Consider the following 25,512-nt stretch of genomic DNA (forward strand, 5'->3'; position numbering starts at 1 on the left):
TGGATTTGTACTGGAGAATAAAGTAGCTCAGAAAGAGGGTGGACTAAAAATAATAATACTAAAATGTAAGTAAAATCTGCTCACCAAACTAGGAGATAATAAGAAAGCTTGTCTACTTCAATCTGAACTCAGTAAAGGAAAAAAACCGAAAATCAAAAAAACAAGAATGTGTAACCAAGGACTGGTGTGACACTCCAGTTTAGGAAACTGCAGGTCCTGATACTAACACCTCATTGCCTTTGGGCCAATGATGCTTTTGGGCTAAGTGGAATTAAATGCAAAATCTCTCTGAAGAGGTCACCTCCAACCCCGACCACAGAGGTTCCCACACACAAATCTCTACTCCAGTTTAGCTCATCATGTAAAACTGAAAACACATGAAGAAGGCCAGAATCAGCAGACCAACAGCAGAATTAAACCTCTAAGAAATTCAGATGAGATAATGACAGAGATGAGTACAGATGTTGAAGTAATCAAAACTTTAAAAGAACAAGACACTATGAAAAAAGGAACAGGCAGATTTGAATCAAGATGAAATGAAATTGTGAAAATAGAAAATATAAGTCAATTAAATCAAAAGCTTCAGCAAACGGGTTAGACACCTGAGTAATCACAGCTGAAGAATGAGTTAGTGAACTAAAAGAGAAATCTGCAGAAACTCTACATAATAAAGGGAACTAAAGACATGAAATAGGAGAGTAGTTAAGACATACAGGAGACAGAGCCGATCCTAGCATATCTGAAAAGGCCTCCAGAAGGGAAGATAGAGAAGGCAAAAGGTAATATTCAGAAAATTTTTTAGACCTGATAAAAACTATAAATCCCCAATTTCAGAAAATGCAACATATATCTAACAGTATCAGTTAAAAAAAAATCAAGCCACCAATTTTGTAGTAAAACATGTAAAACAAAGAGGAAATCTTAGAGTGACCACATAATTTATTCTTTAAGCTGGGACACTTTTGTCCCAGGCAAATGTTAAACCACATGGGATCCCAAGACAAAAGGAGTAAAAAATTGAGACTGTTCCAGTCTGTATGTCCCAGCCAAAACATGGATTAGTTTTATTAAAGAAATAAGACTGACGGCAGAATTCCTGAGAGCAAAAGACAGAAGACAATGAAATAACCTTTTCGATGGGTAAGAATGACAGTATTTCTCTCTTTTTTATTTCTATATCCAGCTACATGATCTTTCACAAGTGAGGACTAAATAAAAACCTTTCCAGACAAAAGTGGACTGAGTTTCTTGTTCAAATTGTTGAAACAAGGATGCATATACTAGAGAAGAAAATTCATTCTGGAAGGATAGCACAGGGATGGAAAAAAAAAAGTTCTACCAACATTGTCAATTAATTAGAAAATTCTGATAAAATGAAAAGCTAGAAAATACAACTCACTACAAATGACTCAAGAAAAGAAAACGTGAGTAGATCTACTGTCCTACCTCTAAAAACCATGCTAGATGGTTTTATGGTGAATAGTACCAATCATTTAAGTACTAATACCAATCTTTACTTAAATTGTTCCAGAAAAGTAAGGAAAGAAGAAAGGGGGGGAGGAAAGAAAAGAAAAGTAGGAAAGCTCCTCACCTGAGGCTGAGGCTACTATAAGCTTGACACCAAAACCAGACAAAGGGAAAGCACAGTATGACAAAGGAAAATTACAGGCCAGTTTTCACTCATGAACAGTTACAAAAATCCAAAACAAAATATTAGCAACCCAAATCCAATCTTATTAATTTGGCAAAACTGATCCTAAAATTCATATGGAAGGAAAAAGGGCCAAGAATAATGGAGACCATTTTCAAGAAGTTCGGGAGCACTGCCTTACCAGAGACCAAAACTTAGAAAGCTCCATCATTTAGGACAGTATGGGGGGTGCTTGGCCAGCTCAGTCGGAATAGTGAGTGACTCTTGGTCTCAGGGTTGTGAGTTTGAGCCACAATGGATGTAGAGGTTACTTAAATAAATAAAACTTAAAAAGAATTAGGACAGTATGATATGGGCACAGGAATAGAGAAACACACCAATGAGCAGACAGAGCACTAGAAGGGAATTTGTACCACAAATGTGGCAATATAGATCAGTGCAGAAGGGCTGAGTGACCCATATAATAAATAAGGTTGAGAAAATCCATGTGGGAGAAAAAGTCAAATTATACCTTTATCCAAAAATGAACTTCCGTAGGTAAAACTGAAAGCATAGTAAAAATGTAAGTTTTTACTTTTTCCACATAAATACCAATATATCCAAAAAAGAATGATTTAACCAAGGGACATTATGTTTTCTTCAAGAAAACAGTTCAATTTTCTACAAATACAAGAATAAATGTTCCAGCCAGCTGAAACTAAATAATAACGTACATGCACACACATACATATATACATGATATACCAAAACACAACTTTAAATGTATATGCATACAACAAGTACACTCCTTAGGGATAACAAATTATCTTGGGGAAAGGGCTTTTTGTTTTTTTGGTAAGATTTTACTGGTTTTTTGTTTTTTGCTTTTTTTGGTAAGATTTTACTTATTCAAGGGGTGCCTGGGTAGCTCAGTGGGTTGAGCCTCTGCCTTCGGCCCAGATCATGATTTCAGGGTCCTGGGATAGAGCCCTGCATCTGGCTCTCTACCCAGCAGGGTTGCTTCCCCCGCTCTCTCTCTCTGCCTACTTGTGATCTGTCTGTCAAATAAATAAATAAAATCTTAAAAAAAAAAATAAAGATTTTACTTATTTGAGAGAGAGAGAGGGAAAGAGGGCATGCACATGACCTGGGGGAGGGGCAGAAGGAGAGGGAGAAGGAGAAGCAAGTTCCCCGCTGAATGGGGAGTGCCATGCGGGGCTCAATCATGGGACCCCAAGATCGTGATCTGAGCCAAACCAACTGAGCCACCCAGATGCCCAAGGGAAAGGGTATTTTATTCAAAATACAGTCTCCATCAAAAGACAGTCATATCATTTTTCATGACTAATTCCAACAGCTAAACTGAAAACAATAAAGAAAAAAAATCACACAGATAATCACAATCTACTCTGTGCTATTACAACATCTGCTTCTGCAACTGAAAACCAGAATCAAGATACTACAACCAAGATACTACACCAAGTTTCACTCCTTGCTTTTTCCATTTAGTTTATGGAATGAATATTTTAATAAATCACTCAAATCTCTGAGAAATCTGGTCTGAATGCCTGCATAGCAACCCCTCACATTCTAGCACTTGGTAATTTCTGTAGCCTTGTCTCCCTCCTTGGCATATAGTAAGCTTCAGGTAGGATGATCTCTTCCAATCCCGAGAGGGGAAGTTTCCTCCGTAAGGGCCTTAAATATACCATTTCTTTTTGTCTGAAACACGGTCCTCTTTTTTCCCTTCATATCCTCACCCAACACTAAGAAATCAGGAGCTCCTGGGTGGCTTAGTGAGTTAAGCGTCTGCCTTCAGCTTGGGTCATGATCCCAGGGTCCTCAGATGGAGCCCTGAATTGGGCTCCCTGCTCAGCGGGTAGTCTGCTTCTCCTTCTCCCTCTTCCTGTCCCCTGACTTGTGCTCTCATTCCCTCTCACTCAAATAAATAAATAAAATCCTTAAAAAAGATGAGAAATCAGTACTCCCAAAAGATTTCAGTATACCTTTTTTCAGTATACCTTTTTCTTTCTATCTCTTAACATAGTTTGTAAATATATATTTACTGGTACAATTTCTAGAATATCTATAAACAAGGACCACGCCTATTTTGTTCTTTGCTTTATCTCTAGTATGTAGCACAGTGTCAGACCCACAGAAGCAAAATAGCAATTAAAGAAACCATTTTCCAAACCCATTTTTGTCTAAACCTTGTACTTTTTCTTTAATTGTGCTAATTGTGTAAGAAAATTAAGATTGTTAAAGATTGTTACGGTTGGAAAAGTTTAAATTCTTACATTATCCCTAGAAAATAATAATATAAAGATAACTATCCTACAAAAAGAGGGCATACGATTTTTTTAATTGTGTCATCACACTCTGAGATTCCTCCTAATTTAAAAATTATGTAATTCTAATCCCATTTCATTAACCCGTTAATGGTATCATTTTGATTACCACAGACACGTAACACAACTACTGCAGTCATAAATGAAACATTCTCAATATTCAGTTGTGTGTAAAAAAAAACAGTACATTTGGTGGAGAAATGTTAACTGGCTTTAAAATGCTTTCTTAATACACCCACATAAATAAAATATAATATTAAACAGAAAGCAAACCACTATAATACGTCATTAAAATAGCCGTCTGTTTAAAAACAGGGGTCAGGGCAATATTCCTTTTTAAACAAATCTGTGTATGTGATTGGAGAATCAACAATCTGAAGGCCTGAATTAGAGGAATTTTCAAACTGTAGCCATATCACCGGTTAAACAACAGTAACAATATTAACATAAAATCCAAGGGCTCCTGGGTGGCTCAGGGGGTTAAAGCCTCTGCCTTCAGCTCAGGTCATGATCTCAGGATCCTGGGATGGAGCTCTCTGCTCGGCGGGGAGCCTGCTTCCCCCTCTCTGTCTACTTGTGATCTCTCTCCCAGTCAAATAAATAAAATCTTAAACACACACACACACACACACACACACACACACACACACACACACACACACACATTATAAAATCCAGAAAAATGAGGAAGACATTTCAATGATTTTCTCAAACCTCAGAATGTGCTGCACACCTATATTTTGGCAGTGAAATACTACTGTATACCACAGGCCAAATAATACTTTCTTGTCCTACATCCTTGATTCTCTAAAAGAAATCAATACGTATATTAAGCAACATCAGAGCCAATTTTCCTTGAATGTTCCTCTTTTGTATGTTATTTCTTTATACCTGTATATGCTTGTACATCACAGATATCAAGAATGAACAACCTGCAGTTTCTGAACCTAGCTGAGATTTAATATCCTGAGATATTAGGACAGCATCTCCTCTAATCTATTAAGACTTGCAGTCTAACTATTGATCATAAACTTTTAGAAGTTTGCTAGTAAGGATGAAAGATTTCAGAAATAAACGTGTAAAGAGGACTGGACTTTTACTGACCTAAAAATTCAGAAGATAGCTTCTCAGTTCTCTTTTCCCAAGAGAAAACCCCAAACACTGCATGTACTCCTTTAGAAGCTTCAACAAAAAGGAACACAGGAAACAAAACAGCGCAGTAAAGGAAAAAAGATAAAAGCAATCACAAATACTTAATCTTGGAACCCTGAACTTTGATTCAGAGAAGGAAAGAATTCAGAGTTCTGTACTTCCCCTCTGGGGGGAAAAAAAAAACGTAAAAAATGAGTATTAAGTAAACATTTCTTAAGAAGTTTTGGCATACATACCCCATACATATTGGTTTTCTGATTCTCTGTAATTCTAAATACTTTTTCCCTTAACAGTTTTATAAAATATCAATTTGTCTTTCAAGTTTACACTATTATATGATCTATGAAAAATGCTTTCAAGGAACTTATCAAGTCAGCAAATGAGGAGGACCAGACAAGTTGCAAAAGAGAAGATTTAGAAGAATCTAATAGAAGAAACATTTTTTTTAAAAAGATTTTATTTATTTATTTATTTATTTATTTGACAGAGGGAGATCACAGGTAGGCAGAGAAGCAGGCTCCCCGCTGAGCAGAGAGCTTGATGCGGGGCTTGATCCCAGGACCCTGGGATCATGACCTGAGCCGAAAGCTGAGGCTTTAGCCCACTGAGCCACCCAGGTGCCCCAACAGTTTTTTTTTTTTAGAAGTTTTTTCTCTAAAAACTTCTACCCCTCAAACACTAGTTATAATGAGGGGCATAAAGAAAAACTCATCTGTTTCCCAAAAGTTGAAAATGAGATGGGGAGACAAAACAGACCAAGGTCAGATTAAGTCTTAAATACCTTAACTAAAATAAAGAAACCTTTAAGCAGTATTGGTGGCCACATTGCCTTGCTAGCTCAGAGAATGAGACTCTGCAGAAGTATTAGTGGCCAGAGTAGTTTAACATCTTAAGGTTTACTGCAATTTCCAAGAATAGGAGCTCTTCTTTTTTTGCATTAAATGCATGCAATTTCAGGGCTGTTTGTCAAATGTATTTTCAACTCTGCTGCTGGTAATTTGATGCTGTTTCAGAATACAAACTAGAATAAAACATCAATTTCACTCAAGTTTTACAGTTTGCTATAAACTTACTAAGAATTCAGATAGGTGTGTATTATGAACACCTAATATTTTACCTGTATTTACAACATCTGAAGGCTATTGAAATGGGCTTTCACTATGATGATGTGAGTTCTAGCCCAAGTTGGTAACACGTAAACACTGCCTACTGGGTATCCTCACTCAAATGTAAACCAGCGCCTCAAAATCTGTATATTCGAGACAGACCTTATTACTTCTTCAACATCTTGCTCATTCATTCACTGTCTGCTTAGCTGCCCAGAAACGTGGAAGCTGCCTTTTCATTTTACACATTTGACTGTCAAATCCCGCCAAATGTAATCTTCATAATATCAATCTCCTATTCCCCATCCTCAAAGCTATGACCTTAATACAAGTCCCAGCTACTTTGCATACAGTACTGCTTTATGTCCAACTTTGTCCACCTCCAGTTTTCTACACCATCAACACAGTGATGTGATTATTCCATTACTTCTACTTAAAAACCTTCAACTACACATCTACAGAACAACATGTTCTGGTTCTTTCTTGCCATTAAAGTCTCATCTCTCACCTTGCTCCTCTTTAGTTTCTATACAGCAGCAATATTTGTTTTCAATTCCCTGGAATGTTCCATGAACAGATATAGCTTTCCTTACCGTAGTATCTCTCTGCTTAGTATGCTTATTGACCTAGAGAACACTATGTCTTTTTAGATCTGGCTTAAGTACTCACCATTCTAGAACACTTTCCTGGCTTGGGGGTGCCTGGGTGGCACAGTTGGTTAAGCATAGGATTCTTGGTTTCTGATCAGGTTGTGAGATAGAGCCCTGTGAGCGTGGAGTCTGCGGACATTTTCTCTCCCTCTCCCCCTCCCACTTGTGTTCTCTCTCTCTCTAAAGTAAATAAACTAAAGAAAGAAAGAACTTTTCTGGCTCTCCAAGGGAAGACTGAGGTGTATCTCATTGTGCTCTATGCATGCATGTGTCCTACCTACATCTCTTTACTTCTCTCACTGGCACACATTTCTAGCCACTATGGTCCTTGCGTGTAGATGTTGTACCTTATTCGCCTTTATATAGCCACTACCTGGCACACAGCACACAATAAAAAATTAGCAGTCAAATGAAGTAATGTTTACTCATCTGTGTATTTTAATTGTCATTTCTCCTGTCTTATCAATTCACCAAGAGGATGATACTATTCTAAACAACAATATTCTGTCAAAGAGCAAACAGGGGACACATTTAGGGTACTAGGAGACACATCAGGTCAAAAGAATCTGACAAGAACTATGTCTGAAACGACATAGGACAAAAGCTGTTTAAAAATGTATCTTTCTGGAAGCCTCCAAAATACCCTGTGTTACATATTTCCTTAGGTCTACATACAAGAACATCAACAGAACACCCATATGCCACTTTCTCAGTGTGAGCTGGTACATTTAGATTCTTACTTCAGCAAAACATTTATTTCTAGGATGGATCATACTGACATGACCAATCACAAAAACCTATAAACATCCCTCTGTTATGAACAAGATAATTAGGGGCACCTGAGGGTCTCAGTGAGTTAAGCCTCTCTGCCTTCAGCTCAGGTCATGATTTCAAGGTCCTGGGATCGAGCCCTGCATCAGGCTCTCTGCTCAGCAGGGAGCCTGCTTCCCCTCTCTCTCTGCCTGCCTCTGCCTACTTGTGATCTTAAAATAAAAACAAGATAGTTCATCAGGTATAATAATTACAGAATTTTTTTTTCTTTCTTTCTTTTTTTGCCAAAGAAGAGGACAACCACTTGGTAATATATTTATTGACCTCCAGTTCACTATTCATAATCAGTTTTGCCTGCCCAGGAGCAGAATCACAAAGAACAGTTTTTAGTTTTTAGTTCTATCTTAAAATAAGCTATCTAAGCTCTCTCAACCATTTTAACTTAAAATATTTCCAGGTCCTTTCCTTTTTATTTATTTATTTATTTAAAGATTTTATTTATTTATTTGACAGAGAGAGACACAGTGAGAGAGGGAACACAAGCAGGGGCAGCGGTAATGGGAGAGGGAGAAGGAGGTTTCCCGCAGAGCAGGGAAACCAATGTAGGGCTCGATCCCGGTATCCTGGGATCATGACGTGAGCCAAAGGCAGATGCTTAACGACTGAGCCACCCAGATACCCCTCTTTTCTTTTTAAAGATTTATATGAGAGAGAGAGAGAGAATGCATATACAGGGGAAGGTGCAGAGGAGAGAGAGTTTCAAGCAGATTTTGCGACCTGAGACGAAACCAAGAGTCGCAATCCTAACTAACTGTGCCACTGTTAAAGTCCTTAAGACACTATTTCCTACCAGTAAAATTCTGAATTTCTTTTATGAGTTGACTGCTTCCTCTCCTTATTTGACTAAGAGAACAGAACGTATCATAGGTTCATGGTATAAACAGTAAGTAATCTTTTTTTTTTTTTTTTTTAAAGATTTTATTTATTTATTTGACAGACAGAGATCACAAGTAGGCAGAGAGGCAGGCAGAGAGAGAGAGGAGGAAGCAGGCTCCCTGCCGAGCAGAGAGCCCTACGCGGGGCTCGATCCCAGGACCCTGGGATCACGACCCGAGCCGAAGGCAGAGGCCTTAACCCACTGAGCCACCCAGGCGCCCCTAAACAGTAAGTAATCTTAACTAAACACCTTAAAATAGGCATTTGCATTTGTCTATATACCTAGGAGAATGAAGATCTAGCTTACTTCTGCTTCCATTCCTCTGGCTCAGTTGGTATAAGTTTTTAATTCCAGAGTAGCACTGTCCAATCAAGGTTTCTGTGATAAAAGTAGTATTTTACCTGCACTGTGCAATCTGGTAGTCACTAGCCATATGACCCTAATGGGTAATGGAAATGTGGTCAGTGTGACTAAAGAACTAAATTTTTAAGTTAATTAATTTTAAATAGCAACATGTGGTTAGCAGTTACCATTTTGGCCAGTGCAGTAGAGATCTGAGAATGCCACAGTCAACAAAAACATATAGCCTGATTTGGTTCCTATCAAACAGGGTTTGGGTTAGAACCATGCTGGGCTGTTTCCTCCCCTACCCAAAAGTCAGGCAATAGATCTAAAGGGACAAATACCCCGAAAGTCTGCAAAACTTTTTGGTAAAGTGCCAGATAGTATTTTAGGATTTGTGGGCCAGTAAGCCAAAAGGTCTCTGTTGCAACTATTCAACTCTGACACTGCAGCATAAAAGTAGCCATGGCCAATTTGTTAAGGAACTTGTATGGCTGGCTATGTTCTGATGAAACTTTTATTTAAGAACACCGAAATTCAAATTTCATATAATTATTGTGTGCCATGAAATATTACTCTTAGGTTTTTTTTCTTTCTTTTCTTTTTTTTTTAAAGATTTTATTTATTTATTTGAGAGAGAGACAGTGAGAGAGCATGAGTGAGGAGAAGGTCAGAGGGAGAAGCAGACTCCCCATGGAGCTGGGAGCCCGATGCGGGACTCGATCCCAGGACTCCGGGATCATGACCTGAGCCAAAGGCAGTCGTCCAACCAACTGAGCCACCCAGGTGTCCCTCTTAGGTTTTTTTTCAACCATCAAAAAAAAAGTTAAAAACTGTTCTTAGTTATCAGGCCATACCAAAACAGGCTGAGGGGCCAAACCTCCAGCCTGGTTTGCAAACCTCTAAAATACATGAAAAGTCAGTGAGCACATGAAGAGATACTCAACCCCATAGTCATAGAGGAAATGCTAGTTAAACCATAGATCCCACTAGAATAGTAATATCAAAGGTTGATGAAGATATGTAATGTGGCATTCTTATACAGTACAGGTGAGAAAGTAAATGATACAGTTGCTTAAGAAAACTGACAGTTTCTTGGGGCGCCTGGGTGGCTCAGTGGGTTGAGTTTCTGCCTTCAGCTCAGGTCATGATCCCCGGGTCCTACAATCGATCAAGCCCCACATCAGGCTCTCTGCTCAGCAGGGAGCCTGCTTCCCCCACCCACCCCACCCCACCCCCGCCCCCACCTCTCTGCCTATTTGTGATCTCAGTCAAATAAATAAAATCTTAGGTGGCGCCTGGGTGGCTCAGTGGGTTAAGCCGCTGCCTTCGGCTCAGGTCATGATCTCAGAGTCCTGGGATTGAGCCCCGCATCGGGCTCTCTGCTCAGCAGGGAGCCTGCTTCCTCCTTTCTCTCTGCCTGCCTCTCTGCCTGCTTGTGATCTCTCTCTGTCAAATAAATAAATAAAATCTTTAAAAAATAAATAAATAAATAAATAAAATCTTAAAAAAATCTTAAAAAAAAGAAAAAGAAAAAGAAAACCTACAGTTTCTTTAAAAAATGTTAAGTATACTGGGGTGCTGGGGTGGTTCAGTCACTTAAGTGTCCAATTCCTCTTTTTTTTTTTTTTTAAAGATTTTATTTATTTATTATTTTATTTTATTTATTTATTTGTAGGCAGAGAAGGAGGCACAGAGAGAGGTGGAAGCAGGCTCCCCGATAAGCAGAGAGCCTGATGCACGGCTTGAACCCAAGACTCTGGGACCAGGACCTGAGCAGAAGGCAGAGTCTTTAACCCACTGAGCCACCCAGGTGCCCAAGTGTCCAATTCTTTTTTTTTTTAGATTTTATTTTATTTATTTATTTGACAAGAGAGATCACAAGTAGGCAGAGAGGCAGGCAGAGAGAGAGGAAGGGAAGCAGGCTCCCCGCTGAGCAGAGAGCCCGATGTGGGGCTCGATCCTAGGACCCTGAGATCATGACCTGAGGCGAAGGCAGAGGCTTAACCCACTGAACCACCCAGGCGCCCCCCAAGTGTCCAACTCTTGATTTCAGCTCAGGTCATGATAACATGGTTGTGAGATCAAGCCCCACATTGGGCTTGGTGTTGGGTGCTTGATTTTCTCTCCCTGTGCCCCTCCCCAGCCCTCACTAAATAAACAAACAAACAAACAAACAGTTAAATATACCATAAGACCCAGCCATTCTTTTCCTAGGTACCTAACTCAAGAAAAATGGAAATTTCTGTCTGCACAAAGACTTTCATTTGCATATTTACAGACCTTTTTCACAGTGACTTAAAACTGGAAACAACCCAAGTATCCCTCCAAAGTGTGATGGATATATAAAATGTGATACATGCATTCATACAATGGAATACTATTCAGTAATAAAAATAGCCAACTACTAATACTACCCTACAAAATGAATGAATCTCAAAATCACATGCTGAGTAAAAGAAAGAAAAAAACAAGAGTACACAGTAAGTCTACTGCATAAAATTCCAGGAAATGAAAACTAATTTATGGTAACAGAAAGCAGATCTGGTGCTGAGGGAAGGATAGATGGTCGAGTTAGAAGAACTATTTTTGTATTTCGTTCATGGTGACGGAGTCACAGGTATGTGTCTGTTCAATTGTACATCTTAAATGGATGCAATTTACTGTGCACATAAAGATGATTTAAAGGAAAATCTGATTCCAATGGCATCAGTATTACATGCAGCAATCTTTACGAATTGATATATTCACTTTTTTTTAAAAAGCGCTATTTATATTTGAGAAAGTGGGAAAGCAAGGGATAGATGCAAAGTTAGTTTGAAGTCTCACACTATCACTTCTTATTGGAAATGTGCTCCTGATACCTTGAGGATACCTAAATCAAAGAGCTCTGAGGAAAGGTTTTAGGAATTCTGGGAACCTACACACCTTTCCTTTTTATAACACTCTAATCTCCCTGTTTGGAACATGGATTTTAAATTAGACTCCAATGTGGAATTGGTTTTCATTTGTAATGCCTTCGGGATAATGTCTTTATTTTAAATACAACCTGTTACTCAAGTTCAATTTATTTAAAAGCATTTCACTATAGATCTTTGGAAAGCTTGATAAAACTTGCTCATCTATGGCACAACATTATCAGTTCAAACTATTAATAAAGAAAACAAGGTCCCATTTCCCAGGAAGTTTTATCTATTCTTTCAAATTCTTAGGTATTCCTCAGACTAGTTTTTGACAAACCTTACAAGGAGTCCTCAGATGGGTCAATGACAAGCTGATGATTTCAACAACAACAACAACAACAACAAAATCACCTACTAACACAAAACAAATAATATTCTAAATAATTTGTGGCTATACCTTGGGTAAAATTTGGATGAATTTTTTTTCCACCCAATTACAGGTACGTGAAATATACATATGGCTTCCCAGATTCTTCTCAGAGAAAACTGTATGTTACAGCTTCGTATAGTCAAATTAATTTCATGCTTGACTTAGACAATGTCCTTTTGGAAGAGAGAAATAAAACACCAAAATCAGGAGTCAGTGGAGATGAATGAGGTTAAGAACCCAAGCCCTGAAATGGTTTTTGCCTTTTGAAATGATATATGCTTTCAAAACTCTGCAAAGAATTCTAAAGAGAATTGAAAAATACACTTTAAAAAACACTGTTTTCCTTCTCTGGCCTTAAACACAACAATTTTAACTGTACAAGTGACTCAAGCTTTTTGGCAAATGTCTAGCATAACTCTCCAATTTAGAGACTACATATTTCACGTATCATACCTTACCATACAAAGTACCAAAGAGATCAGTATTTGTGTCCCACATAAGTTCATACACTTAAACATTAAAAAGGCCACTATAGCTATAAGATTACAACTTCCTGAAGTCGCACAAGGGGTATTTCATTCATCTGTTTGCCAAGGTATTTGTAAGAAAGCATTCTAACTGTTTTTCATCTAACCAATCTGTCTCTAAGACAGGTTTAAATCCTGGGACTTCTTTTTCTTTTTTTAAAGTGGGCTCCATGCTGGGCCTCAATGTGGGGCTTGAACTCACTATCAAGACCTGAGCTGAGCTGAGATCAAGAGATGAATGCCTGGGGTGCCTGGGCAGCTCATTGGATTAAGCCTCTGCCTTTGGCTCAGGTCATGATCTCAGGGTCCTGGGATCGAGCCCGGCATGGAGCCCCCAATTGGACTCTCTGCTCAGCAGGGAGCCTGCTTCCCCCTTCTCTCTGCCTACTTGTGACCTCTGTCTGTTTATATATTCTGTATAACAGACCTCTATCTGTTATATTTAAGAGAGATGAAATGGAAATATTAGTATAAGCACAAATGTTTTAGGAAAATTCAGGACAGTATTAAGTATGTATTAAGAACAGGGCAGTTTATTTGGGAGAGAATAGTAAGGGAGACAACTGGAAATTCCAGCCAGAATGCTCAAAGTGTAAAAGACTTAACAGATCACCTAATCCAAGCTCAAAGAGACTAGATGAGTTGCCCAATGAAATGGCATAAAAGGACTTAGCAGGATGCCTGGCTAACAGATGCTCAATAAAAGTTGGCATCTCCCTTTCCCCTCCCCCAACCAAGATCCCACACCAGTTAAGTTTGACAGTAACTACCATCACAATCATCACCTAAAGCTTCCAACAGTTCTCCAGTCTTCCAGAGACACCAGGTCCTTTCATCAGACTATATCAAGGAAAATTCACTGACTATGATCTCTTTAATATCTACCTTAGAGAGTTGCTGTGAGCATTAAATGAGACCATGTAAAGTGGCAAGCAGCTCAAAGTCCAATTAATGTTAGCATAAAGTTTCCATTTCTGCCTTCTCTCAATTTCCATTTATAGTAGTAAGAGTGTGAGTGTGTATGTCTTTATGTGAGTGCGCATGAATGTTTATGAAGAAGTAAGGGCCAGGGATGCAAATCTGACATACTTTAGGACCCAATTTTTGACAATTCTCTTCCTTTCCCCAAGATCTGCGCCCCTCTTCCATCTCATTCCACTGAGAATTCCCTGCTATAGTGAGTCACTATAAATGTGAGGCATGAACTCACATGTACTGGAATGGCGGGGGGTGGGGAGCAATGGGAGTAATAGTTCCCTCATTCACTGACATGTTGAGAAAACCATGGTCTCATTATAAATTCACAACTCAATAACCCAGGCTTTTTATCTCCCCAATTAAAGTGCACGGCCCCCGAAAATAAGACATCACATATTGTACTTCCTTCCATGTGTTTCTACAGCACTAAGAAAGGGCATTAGCAGATGCTTAATGGTCTCTATTAATCAGTCTCAAGAATTCAACATTTAAAAACTCAATCTGCATGTAACTCTTCAGGAACACATATTATGATCCTGAACTACCCTTCCACGTGGGTGAAAAGGGAAACACAAATTAGTTTCTCAAAAAATGCGGTGAGCATTTTCATCTAGAAAGAAATGTTATCTTTAAATTTTAGTTCTAAAGTTCATGAATGACCTGAAACTGTAGGCAAATTTTTGTGCAGGTATGCTTTTCCTTCCTGGAGAGCATACAGCTTCCATCACATTCTAAGCGCGCGCACACACACACACACACACACACACACACACAAAACATCAAACTCCCCCCCCCAAAACTGAAGAACCACTGCTCTAATACTGTCTTCCCTGGCTTTGAAGTTCAAGCTCTCATAGATAGGTCTTACTCAGCCTTACTTCTAAAAGTATACTCAAAAATGAAATGACAGCACAGTAGCTACCCTTAGGAGGAAGGATGGATGGGTAGTTATTGGGGAGGGGCATCAGAGGGACTTCTGAGGCACTGATTATATTATGGATTTGGATGCTAGCTACATAAGTGCTTGCTTTGTGAAAACTCATCAAGCTGAACACATGGTTTTTGTACCTGTCTAAAGGTATATTTCACTAAGAGGTTTAAAAAAAAAAACAGTAACAAAGATGGGTCACTTATACAAAGCAGACATCATTATACAATGTAAAAAATAAATACTTCAAAATTATATACTAGGAGATCCCTGCGAAACCTCTCTGCGAAGGAGTCAACAAAGCACAGTGGCCCTCAGTCCAGCCACGTCCAAGTAACTTACTGGGGCAGATTCACCATCCTCAGTCAAGCTGTGAGAGACTGTAGCCCCAGCTGCCAGCCTGACTGCATATGAAAGACCCTAAAGTGGAAAGACCCTAAACTAGAATGCATAGTCTAGGTAAGCCAGTTCCTGATTCTGACTCTGAGAAATTCTGTGGGATTCTGTATGTTTGGTGGTTAAGACAAAGATGATGCAATTTCTAAACACTACCTTCCTTATATATAATGAAGTAAGCAAAGAAAAAGAAAGCTCAGTAATTGTACCTGAGACATTAGCTTATTGGTTTAAATTGGCAATATTTCCTTCTTGAAAGGCCTTCAAAACTCAACCAAGAGGGGCACCTGGGTGGCTCAGCTGGTTAAGTGTATGCTTTCAGCTCTGACCCTGATTTGAGGGTCCTGGGATGGAGCTCCACCTCTCGCTCCCTGCTCAACAGGGAGTCCGCTTCTCCCTCTCCCTCTGCTCTCACCACTCACTGGTGCACACACACATTCTCATTCTCTCTCAAATAAATAAATAAAATCTTAAAACAAAAACAAAAATCTAGCCAAGAAAAAAGAAAATATAGCTGGAGATTATGAACACCAACTTCTGCATCAAATGGAATTTAGTTTCTCTGTAAGATACAGAATAGGGATCTTCTCAATGCTTCTTTCTCCTACCTCATCTAAATTAGAGATTCCATTATAACATAATGTTTTGTGTTTTACTGCATAAGTGTTTGAATGATATCACATGTATACCTTCATTTTTCTGAAGGCTTTTCTCACAAGATAAAATGTACCAAAGTCAGAGTAGTAAGTAAATATAAATATGTTCTTCCAAAATATAGACATATCACTTATAAAAACCCAGAGAAGAGGAAGATGGGGTGAATGAGGGAGTATAGCTATTTCAGTATCATCCAACACAAATGTAGCATGTTTTGAAATCAATATATTAGTTCTTACATGTGCACTTTGGAAGCCTGCCCAAAGAGAGCAGCAGAAATTTAACATTTCAGCAGTCTGGCTCCTGTGTCTTTCTTAGCTCTGAATTCTTTGCAGTGCACAGTACAGCAAATGGCCTTGTACACATTAAGCATTATGATATGACTGAAAAATAGTTGCAAAACTTACTGAGTTTTTCCACTTAAAATTCTCGAAAGTTGTACAGAACTCTCTTCTCAAAATGGACTACCCATAGCTCCAATCATTTCCTTACGTATTTTTGAAAGCTGAAAATACAACTATCAGTTTTACCATAATCAGGCTAAACTTTTGCACTCTTAAATTTTAACCTGCCAATTGTAAAGATTCTTCTATGTGATTCCCTAAAGTTACATCAATAGTCAATATTTAATTACTGTACCTTATATTAAAATAAAATATGACTATTTGAAAACTGTATCTTCTGTTGTTACAGACATAATGCAGAGCACAGTTAATAATACTTAAAGATTCCGTGTAAGGCCCAGCCTAAAAACATAATAAATCTTGACAAAACCCCAGAACTATCCTCCATGTATATTATTAACTTATAATAATTATATAGTTAGTACACTTATATACTTAAAAATTAAGTAACATATATTATTATATATAATATTATATGCTCTTTTCTTTTCCTTCAAGATTCTGAACACCAGTTAGCACTGAACACCAGCTAGCACTTTTAAAGCTAACATCTGATTCTTCTTAATTTTTTTCATTACCATTGTACACTAAGAATTGTCTTCTCTTTGCAGTAACTAGTCAGTAACTGAAGATACTGAATCCTCACTAACTTCATCTAACTTTACATATTAAAAAAAAAAAAAAGGGAAGGGGAGCAACTGAAGATAAATACAAAATGAGTTTGATTTTTTTTTTTTTTTAACAGTCAATGCTCTGTAATCACTGCCGGCATGGAGAGTGTTAGATAAGGTCATCTAGGAACAAGAGACCCACCACTGTAAGTTAAGTTGCATACAGCCACTCTTCTAAAGAGGCTTGACTATTTCAATGACAGAGCTGAAAGAGCAAATGTTGTAATTCTCCCATTACTAACGTTTTGTAACATTTAAGTCTTCCATAAAACACATATCAGAAGAAATGCTCAGTACTTCAGACGGAGAATCATATGACACTCGCTTAGTGTCAGTAAAAAAAAAAAAAAACCAAAAAACAAAAAAACCAAAAACCAAAAACAAAAACAAAACTGCTCACCCTGGTGGTTCAGAAAAGTACTAGACACAAAAATGACTCAACTGTTTAGTAATACATATGAAACTTTCAAATAATCACTGTCTAGAATCTGTTAACAGACTCCTTTTTAAACTTCATGTTCAAGTAGTATTATGAGAAAAGTATCACCCCTCAACCAACTTCACATTTGTCTTTAATCCTTTTAATTACTCATTCCATACTGGGGAGAGAGCATTGTCTTGGGAAGCTTTTCTGTTACAGTGAAGCACCAGGGAAAAATCAGTAAGTTTCAAATACTAAAACTAATTTAGAGGTCTAACAAAGAAAAGCAACATGCCCCATTCTATCTAAAGAGAAAAAAATTCCCTCACGAATTTACTCTTTTGCAATAAAGGCTGCTGATTCAAAGAACACACTACAGCTCTTAAAAGTAAGATAAAACACTGGCTGACATACTCCTCTTTTTTAAAAAAGTTAGTAAATTCCTAACTTTGGTAGATTTTTACTCTTGGGTAGGTGGGAGAAAAATATCACCTTATTAAAAATACAGTAGACCCTCCTTTGACCGCAAAGTGCTACGAAGATTAATTACTTTGATGAGGCTTGACTTTTCTCTTGTGAGAAATGACAACCTTTTGGGTTCAAGGTATGGGAGAGACTACATTCAGAGACAGTCCTTACAGGACGCAGAACAAATGTATATTCGGAAAGGTAAACAAACATCCTTTGCTTTCCAAACCATCAGTCAGAAAGATTATCCATTCAAACCATAATTTGGAATGCTCAAGGATGCTATTTTTTCCCCAGTAGAAAAGACTAGACCCAGAGCCAAAATGCTTTTGGTCCCCTTAGCTTTATCTTCCGTAAATCTCGTATCATTTTGCGCTTTGGTTTGCCTTAGAGAAATAATTCTTATCTACTTACTCTTTGAGGATGGAAGAATTTTTTTCAAATCACATAAAATCATTCATGTTTCTTAGAAATGGCTGCTATAAAACTCAAGGTGCTACACTATTACTACTAGTATCACCTTGTATCAAATTTTACTGCTATTTTTGAATTAGGTCATGATATTGGCTTTAAAACACAAATCATGGGGTGTTCCACCTGCAGTTAAATTTTTTATAATTCTGTCCTGATAACTTGTCCCTCATACTCCAAAGATATACTCCACTGATCTCTGGGCCTGAAAATTAGTGCCTTCTTTCCCAATTAAACAACTGAGAGAAGTCACAACACTCTAGCTTCTTGTACACATATCAGGAATAAGATCATTCTTTTTACTTGAGAAATGATACTATATAGTATGCAAAATAAGGTGACACTTCTTATGCTCTCTGTACTTCCCACAACACAAAATCTGTGCAGTTACCTAGAAAATCTGAAAGCTTCTGACAACAGATTAATATCACTAACTGTCATAAAAAGAATCCGTCTAGAGCACAGGGAGGGAAAACTTTATCGAGTTTGTAAGAAATAACCCTGCACTCCTTCAGCTACTACTAGGTCTGGTGTGGGCTGTCCCTTCGCAGGGCCCGTGCCATGTCTTTGAAGAAAAGTGGCTTGGGCCCAAAGAACGCCTGGGGCAGCTCCTGCGTGGGATCAAGACCCTCCAGAGCGACGTCCGCACCCAACACTGAATCTCTCATTTCAGACACACCCCCCTCCACCCCGCGTTTCACAGGAGGTGTGGGCACTCAACTCCTTCACTGTGGATAGGGGGACAGGAGGGAGGGCGGGCCCAGGCCTGAGCACCCATTTTGGAGGACTGGGGAGCTCGGCCCCATAGGCTGTGCGACTGGGAGTGTGGGAGTGAAGGGCGCATCCGTGGGAGGGGGAAGGAGGCTAGTTCGGGGGGGGGGTGTCCTCTTGTATTCGGGGGCGTGAAGAGGAAGGCGGCGGGAAATACTCGGGAGAGCGAGGTTTACCAGTGTGAGGTTTTCTTTTTGTTATTTGTGTAGAGCTGGAGGGTGTAATGGGGCAGACCCCTCAGGACAGAGCGGACCAGGGGATCTCCCTCCCTTCCCGGTCTTGGGGGGCAAGAGGACTTGCGGAAGGCCTCCTTCCAGCGGAAAGACAGTGACTGATAAGCGATGTAAGCTGTGCGCGCCGGGGCACGGATTCCTGCACCTCCATCCCCGCGCGAGAGGCGTGGGACCGGGTGGGAGGGGATGGAGGAGGCCCCCGGCCCGGGAGGCGGGAAAGGCCCCGGAGCTCCGGGACGGGCGGCGGCTCCGGAGCCCCGAGTGGCGTTGGCGCGGGCCTGGCGAGCCCCGAGCCGGCTCGAGCCCTTTGGGCCGCGTGCTCCCCCCACTCCCCACTCTCCGCGGCCGCCGCCTCCCCCCCGCGGCTCCTCTCACCTGCACATGATCCGCCATTTTGCTCCATTCATGCTCCTCTCCGGCCCCCCCTCCCCCCCAGCGCGCACCTCGGCCGGGGCCGCTGCCGCCGCCGCCGCCGTCGCCGCTGCGCCTGCGCGCTGGGGGCTCGTCGCGCTACGCTCGCGGCGTAGCGCTGCTCGGCTGCGCAGGCCCCGGCGGCTGGGGCCGCGGTTGGAGAATGCGCAGCGCCGTTGGGACGGCGTAAAGGCGCGGGCAACGTCAGCGGCCCGGAGACGCGGGGGGTGGGAAGAAGGAGCGGGCCGGGGGAGCGCGAAGGGAGGGGGAGCCGGGGGAACAAAGCTTTGTTTACATGGTTTTTAAAGGGGCCGCGCTGGCTCCGGCGGGCGGGCGGGCGCTGGAGCGGGAGTTGGGGCTGCTTGCTGCTTGTTGGCTTGGTGAGGGCTCCGGGAGGGGGGCCGGGACCTATGCCCGCCCAGAACCCAGCACCTGGTGGATTCCTCTCTTCCCGAGTGTCCTCTTTTCGACTTGCCCCTGGATGCCCGTCGCATCCCCACCGTGCAACTGCTGTTACATCACACCCCCGAGGGGTCTTCACGGCGCCAGCCCCCGGTACCCCCCCACACACTTAGGATGTCTGCATTATTCTTTACTTTCCAGTGAACGGCCGTCGTCAACCGAATTTATTTTTGTCTTTCTAGCTTTCTGCTCCAGGGGATAAGGGCCATTGCTCTCTGATCCTGCGTTTTACCAGCAACCCGAATAGTGATCCTCCTGTTTTCATGTCTGTTCTTTTCTCCTCCAGAAACATTCATGGGAAGAGCCGCCAAATAGTGGTGACAATGGAAACACTCAGAAGGCACAGTTCCAATATTCACAAATAGATTATTATCTTAATAATCTAGATAATTAATATCTTAATAATAGACTGCCTCCTGAGAGGGGTCAGTTGCTGGGAAAAGTGGTGGTGGTGGGGGGGGTGAGATAAAGGGGCTTTAGGACCCCTGGGCTCAGTCTGACTGGTATAGTCAATCCCCTGGGTCAGATCAGGTCAGTCCCTACCGGCTGAGGCCAGTTCCCATCTTTTCCCTAGTAATTATCGGTATTGGATAATGTTGGTTTTTGTTTTCCATTGGATTTCACTCTTGCTTCCAGTCAAGGCCCCCAGATTAAATTTTTGCTGGATTCTGAGATTACTGGTTGTTTGAAGTTTATATTGACTGGGGGCTACCACCTGCAGTGGAAATGAAGGGGGTAGTGAATCATTTCCTGTTGTGGATAGAGCGGACTGGTGTTCAGCATTCCTTTCAATCTGGGTCCTCCTAGCGTTTCCTTCTGGTTTGCAGAGGTAGGACACCTAAAAACTACATTACCCACACTTCCTTGCAGCTAGGGTCTGTACGAAATAACTTGATTGCCTCTGCCAGTCAGGTTTACGGGGAGGAGATTTTTGGAGGCAGAAGTGAAACATAAGCTTTTGACTGTTGCTTCTGGCAAACCGAACCCCTGGAATGTTGTGTTGTGCGGTGTTTTGTTTTCCCAGCAACCTTCCAGTGTTCAATCATAAGCTCCCTGAATGTACTGAGCAGGGATGGTGAGTCAGGGGCTTCCTGACCTGGGCATAGCAACTGCAGTGGTATATTCTTGGAGTCACAATTACAGTGGTAGTCTTCCAATTCCTTTTTTGCCTGATTGGGTGGGAGTAACAGCTCTCTGGTCCAGGCCCCCCGTCCACACCCCCACCAATCCTTCTCACACTTGGTTCTCCCTCCATCCTCCCTTTATCAGTAAATAGCACCACCTTTTACCCAGTTGCTCAGCTAAAAATCCAAGAGTTATCTTGATTCTTAGCATCTCAGCAGTCCCTTATATGCAATCTACTTGCAAGACCCATGTATGTATTTAATACATACATGAATCTGGCCACTTCTCTTCATTTCTACTGCTAGTTCACACCCTGGTCAGGCTACATCACATTTGGGGGGTGGGGATCTGGTAGTTTCCCTAACTAGTTTTCCTAGCTAGTTTCCCTGCTTCCTGTCTTGCCCTGTGATCATTTGTTTTCCATATAGCTGCAGAACATTTTAAAATCATAAATTAGATTATTGCACCCCTCCTTAAAAATCCTTAAGTGGCCTTCGGGTGCATTTAGAATACATTCCAAATTCTTGCTGTGGCCCAAGAAGCCACAAAATCTGACCTTATCTTCTCCATGTTCCGTCTTGTTAACAATGCCCTGGTCATTCTGGCCTTCTTCCAACTCCTCACATTTGCAGTGTTTTTGTCTCAGGGTCTTTGCATTCGGTGTCACTTCTGCCTGATACATTTTTCCAGATCGTTAAGTAGCTAGTTCCCTGCATCATTGGCTTCTTAGTTCAGTTGTTATCTTCTCAGAGGCTTTTCTCACCACTCTATGAGAGCGTTCTCTGACCCTATCCTCACAGTGCTTACAGCATGGATCACTGTCCAAAGCTATTTACTTGCATACTCTTTTTATTGTCAGGGTCTCCAATCAGAAAGTAACCACTTTCTGTCTTGTTTATGCTGTGTCTCTGGTACCCCTGTACTGAGTACATGCTCAATAAATAATTTCTGAGTTGGTTAACTTATTTATATCTCTGTCTCACTCTATGGCGTGTGTGTGGGTTCCTACGAGAACATTTGAAATGTTATGTCAATGTTAAGTAACATAATTATTACATTCTATTATAAGCCCTTCTCAGTGATTTTCCAGCTCTCCTTCCTTGTACTAAGAGAAGTGAAATAACTTAATGGAGAAAGGGTGAGACTAGGAGGAAAACTCAAGAGACTGCTGTGCTCCCTCCTCCACAGCCAGGAGCCACTGGGCTGGTGGGGGGAAGCAGGGGAGGATCTTTCATGACCCCAGGTCACGTATCTCTTTCCTCAGTTTCCTTCTCAGGTCCACGCCAGCTCCAGGCCCCTTATATACTTCTTTTCTGTTGTGTGCCCAGAACTACCCCTGGGGTAGCTGCCCCCCAATCTGTCACTTGGAGGTCACCTAATCACCAGACCTGCCCAAGGAATCAGACACAGTCTCTGCTCCTTCCTTTGTGGCCCCCAAAGACAAGCTCACAAGCCCTTTTGTGTTAAGGATTTAGTTGCTAATCACTGGTGAGAATAACAACAAAAAGTTCCAAGGCTCTTGGAGCTGTGTTCTCTGAAGTGCATGGTCCTTAACTTCGGTTGAGAGAAATCAGTGTAAATGAGAGGACCCTCTGAAGCTGAAGCACAGGTGAGGTGTCACAGGTCCCTTCCTTTCCAATAAAAGCAAAGAGAAACCAAAGAGCTTTCCAAACCCCACTTGTGCCTCAGTATAAACCCACTGGGACTCTTCCCTTTAGGATGCAATACTTTTCTCTTCTCTTCATCAGTACATGGGTAACCCGAGGGCTTCTCACATACTGCCCCTCTGCTGTGTCTTGGAGCTATGTCTTCTAGGTCTCTGATCACAGGGTTCACTTGTGGCCGGACAGAAGGTACTGGAGTTTGTACTTCCACTGCGGGGATCCCACGAGGTCAGCTAGGGAAAGTGGGCGGCCCTTAAAGTGTGTCGTTCATGGTACATGTTCCTGCTGTTCCATCTGTGGACAGCAGCCACAGAATTTGCCCAGCTACCAGAGGCAAGGGATAGCACGTGGTTGTCTGGAATACCTGGGGCCCAGGCCTCCGGGTAGATGTAGCTTTCAAGTAATCTGGTAAGCTTGGGTGCCCTCCTGTGGTTCCGAGTGGGATGTGTCCAATTTGTCTTAAGGAAAGGGGATAAGAGGAATGCATGGGGGTGGGTGGATATCTTCTATTTTTCTGCTTCTCCAGTGGAGGTTTGGCCCACCCGCCAGCACTATCAGCCTCTCTGGTCTCACTCCAGACCTGCTGATTTCGAATCTGCACTTTTAACAAGAACTGCACATTAGTGTTGGAAAGGCACCATTCTGGTAGTCTCCGGGATGACCGTAAAGCTCTCTGTTTCTCACTCTATAAGGAGATGCTGATGGCCAAAGGACTAAAGAGACAGAGCAAACCCTGCCCCATTCCCATACTCCTAACCACTTCTCAGGGAGCTTTTTTTTTTTTTTTTTTTTTTTTAATTTATTTGACAGACAGAGATCACAAGTAGGCAGAAAGGCAGGCAGAAGGAGGTGGGGAGGGGGAAGCAGGCTCCCCGCTGAGCAGAGAGCCTATGTGGGCCTCTTTCCCAGGACCCTGAGATCATGACCTGAGCTGAAGGCAGAGGTTTTAACCCAATGAACCCCCCAGCGCCCCCCCCCCCCCCAGGGAGCTTTTTACCCACCAGCATCCTTGGTTTTTCCTTGATCTCTGGATCAACCTGTTCAAATCCAGGCAGCAGAGCTGAGTGCCATGAGCTTTACGTGACTCAGCCCTCTCCTGCCAGAGCTCATAACATTCATCTTTTAAAGCTGTTTTGGTAAAGCACTCGGCATCTACAGCAGCTGGCCTGAGCAGCATACTGCTCCGCTCTCCTTCCCAAGGCAAACAAACCCCTGTGGTAGAGGAAATGGCCCGGTTATATAAGCACCCATTATGGGGTTACCCCAAGAGTACTTGTCTAATTCTCTGGTTCCCCCACATTTCTGCACCATTCCTCCACCAGATTGCTTCTCTAAACCATCTGGCTCTAAGTTAAATATTTTCTGGGGACCTTAGATTTCCCCAAAGCAATGTATCTTCTTGCATGAAGTCTGGATTGTGCTCAGGGACCAGCAATAAAAAGACCATTGAGTTAAAAACCAGATGCCCTGCTACTTTCTCCTGTCCCCACCAGCCCTGTGACCTCAGGAGGGTTGCAAACAGGTGGGTTCATATCGGTATTCCCGTCTTCCAGGGATAGATAGTCTGGCTGGTGATAGTGTGTGCTTAGAAGCTCTAGTAACAAAGGAGCACTTTTGGCAACTATGAAGTCTTTTTTGATTTTTTTTTTTTTTTTAAATATAAGAGGTTGCTATTGCAACTTAAAAAGATAATCCCCAATGAAATTCTAGTGCCTTTATAATGCTTGCAAAGCTGGAAAGAAAGTGAACTCCCTACTGTTTAGATGTGCACTAGGAATATAGCACATTTCAGTGTGGGGAGGTCCATGTTTCTAGAATTCCAAGAAAGTGCTGTGCTTGTGTGCAGTTGTCTGGGGCAGAGAGTGCTCCTCTCGGAATGAACCAGAGTTGCACCTGTGTGTGAAAGTGGTGAGCTTTGTCTGATGTGTCCAGTATGCTGGGTATGTGTATGTATGGCTTAGCTCTTACTGAGCTGAGAGACCTGGTTTCGGTTTGGTGACCTTGAACATATCCCTCAGATCTTCCTGAGCCTGTCTACACATTTTTATTTTATTTTATTTTAAAAAACATTTATTTACTTATTTTAGGGAGAGAGAGGGCCAGTAGGCGGAGGGGTACAGGAAGAGGGACAAGCTCCCTGCTGAGTGTGGAGCCTGATGACCATGACCCTGGGGCTCCATCCAAAGACCCCGAGATCATGACCTGAGCCGAAATCAAGAGTCGGACCCTTAACTGACTGAGCCACTCAGGTGCTCCCAGTCTACTCATTGTTGAATTACCCAGTCTCCCCAGTCTCCATTTTTGATTTGGGGACTTAGTCTGGTTGATTTCTAAGCTCTCTTCCCACTGGGTCATGCTGAGCATCCTGCTGGAGTATGAGGGTCTTTTGCTATTGGTTTTACTGTTGAATTTGGTTCTGGGTCTCTCTTTGGCTCTAGGTCAGTCATTCCTTGTTTGCCGAGTCCTCCACCAGCTTCTGTACCTGAGTTGTTGCTGGCTGAAAAACTGGAAAATTAGCTTTTTAGAAGTTTTCTTACTCATTGAAAATGCAGGAAGCTTGTGCATGAAACCCACTCATCAAACACACACACACACACACACACACACACACACACACACACACAGCAAGAAACCACAGGGCCTATCGGTTTGTCGT

General features: G+C 41.5%; 1 protein-coding gene across 2 annotated transcripts in view; it reads right to left on the reverse strand.

The window, feature by feature from the left end:
• The window catches only part of XPO7 (exportin 7), a 90,694-nt gene extending 70,978 nt beyond the window's left edge, over window positions 1–19,716 (reverse strand). For both annotated transcript variants that reach the window (XM_082729305.1, XM_082729303.1), the window contains exon 1: window positions 19,570–19,716. In XM_082729305.1, the coding sequence (XP_082585431.1) occupies window positions 19,570–19,587 (18 nt within the window). In that variant the 5' untranslated portion in view covers window positions 19,588–19,716. The remainder of the gene's footprint in view (window positions 1–19,569) is intronic.
• Window positions 19,717–25,512: the final 5,796 nt, after the last annotated feature.

Source organism: Mustela nivalis (assembly GCF_964662115.1).
Source record: "Mustela nivalis genome assembly, chromosome: 4".
Taxonomy (NCBI): domain Eukaryota; kingdom Metazoa; phylum Chordata; class Mammalia; order Carnivora; family Mustelidae; genus Mustela; species Mustela nivalis.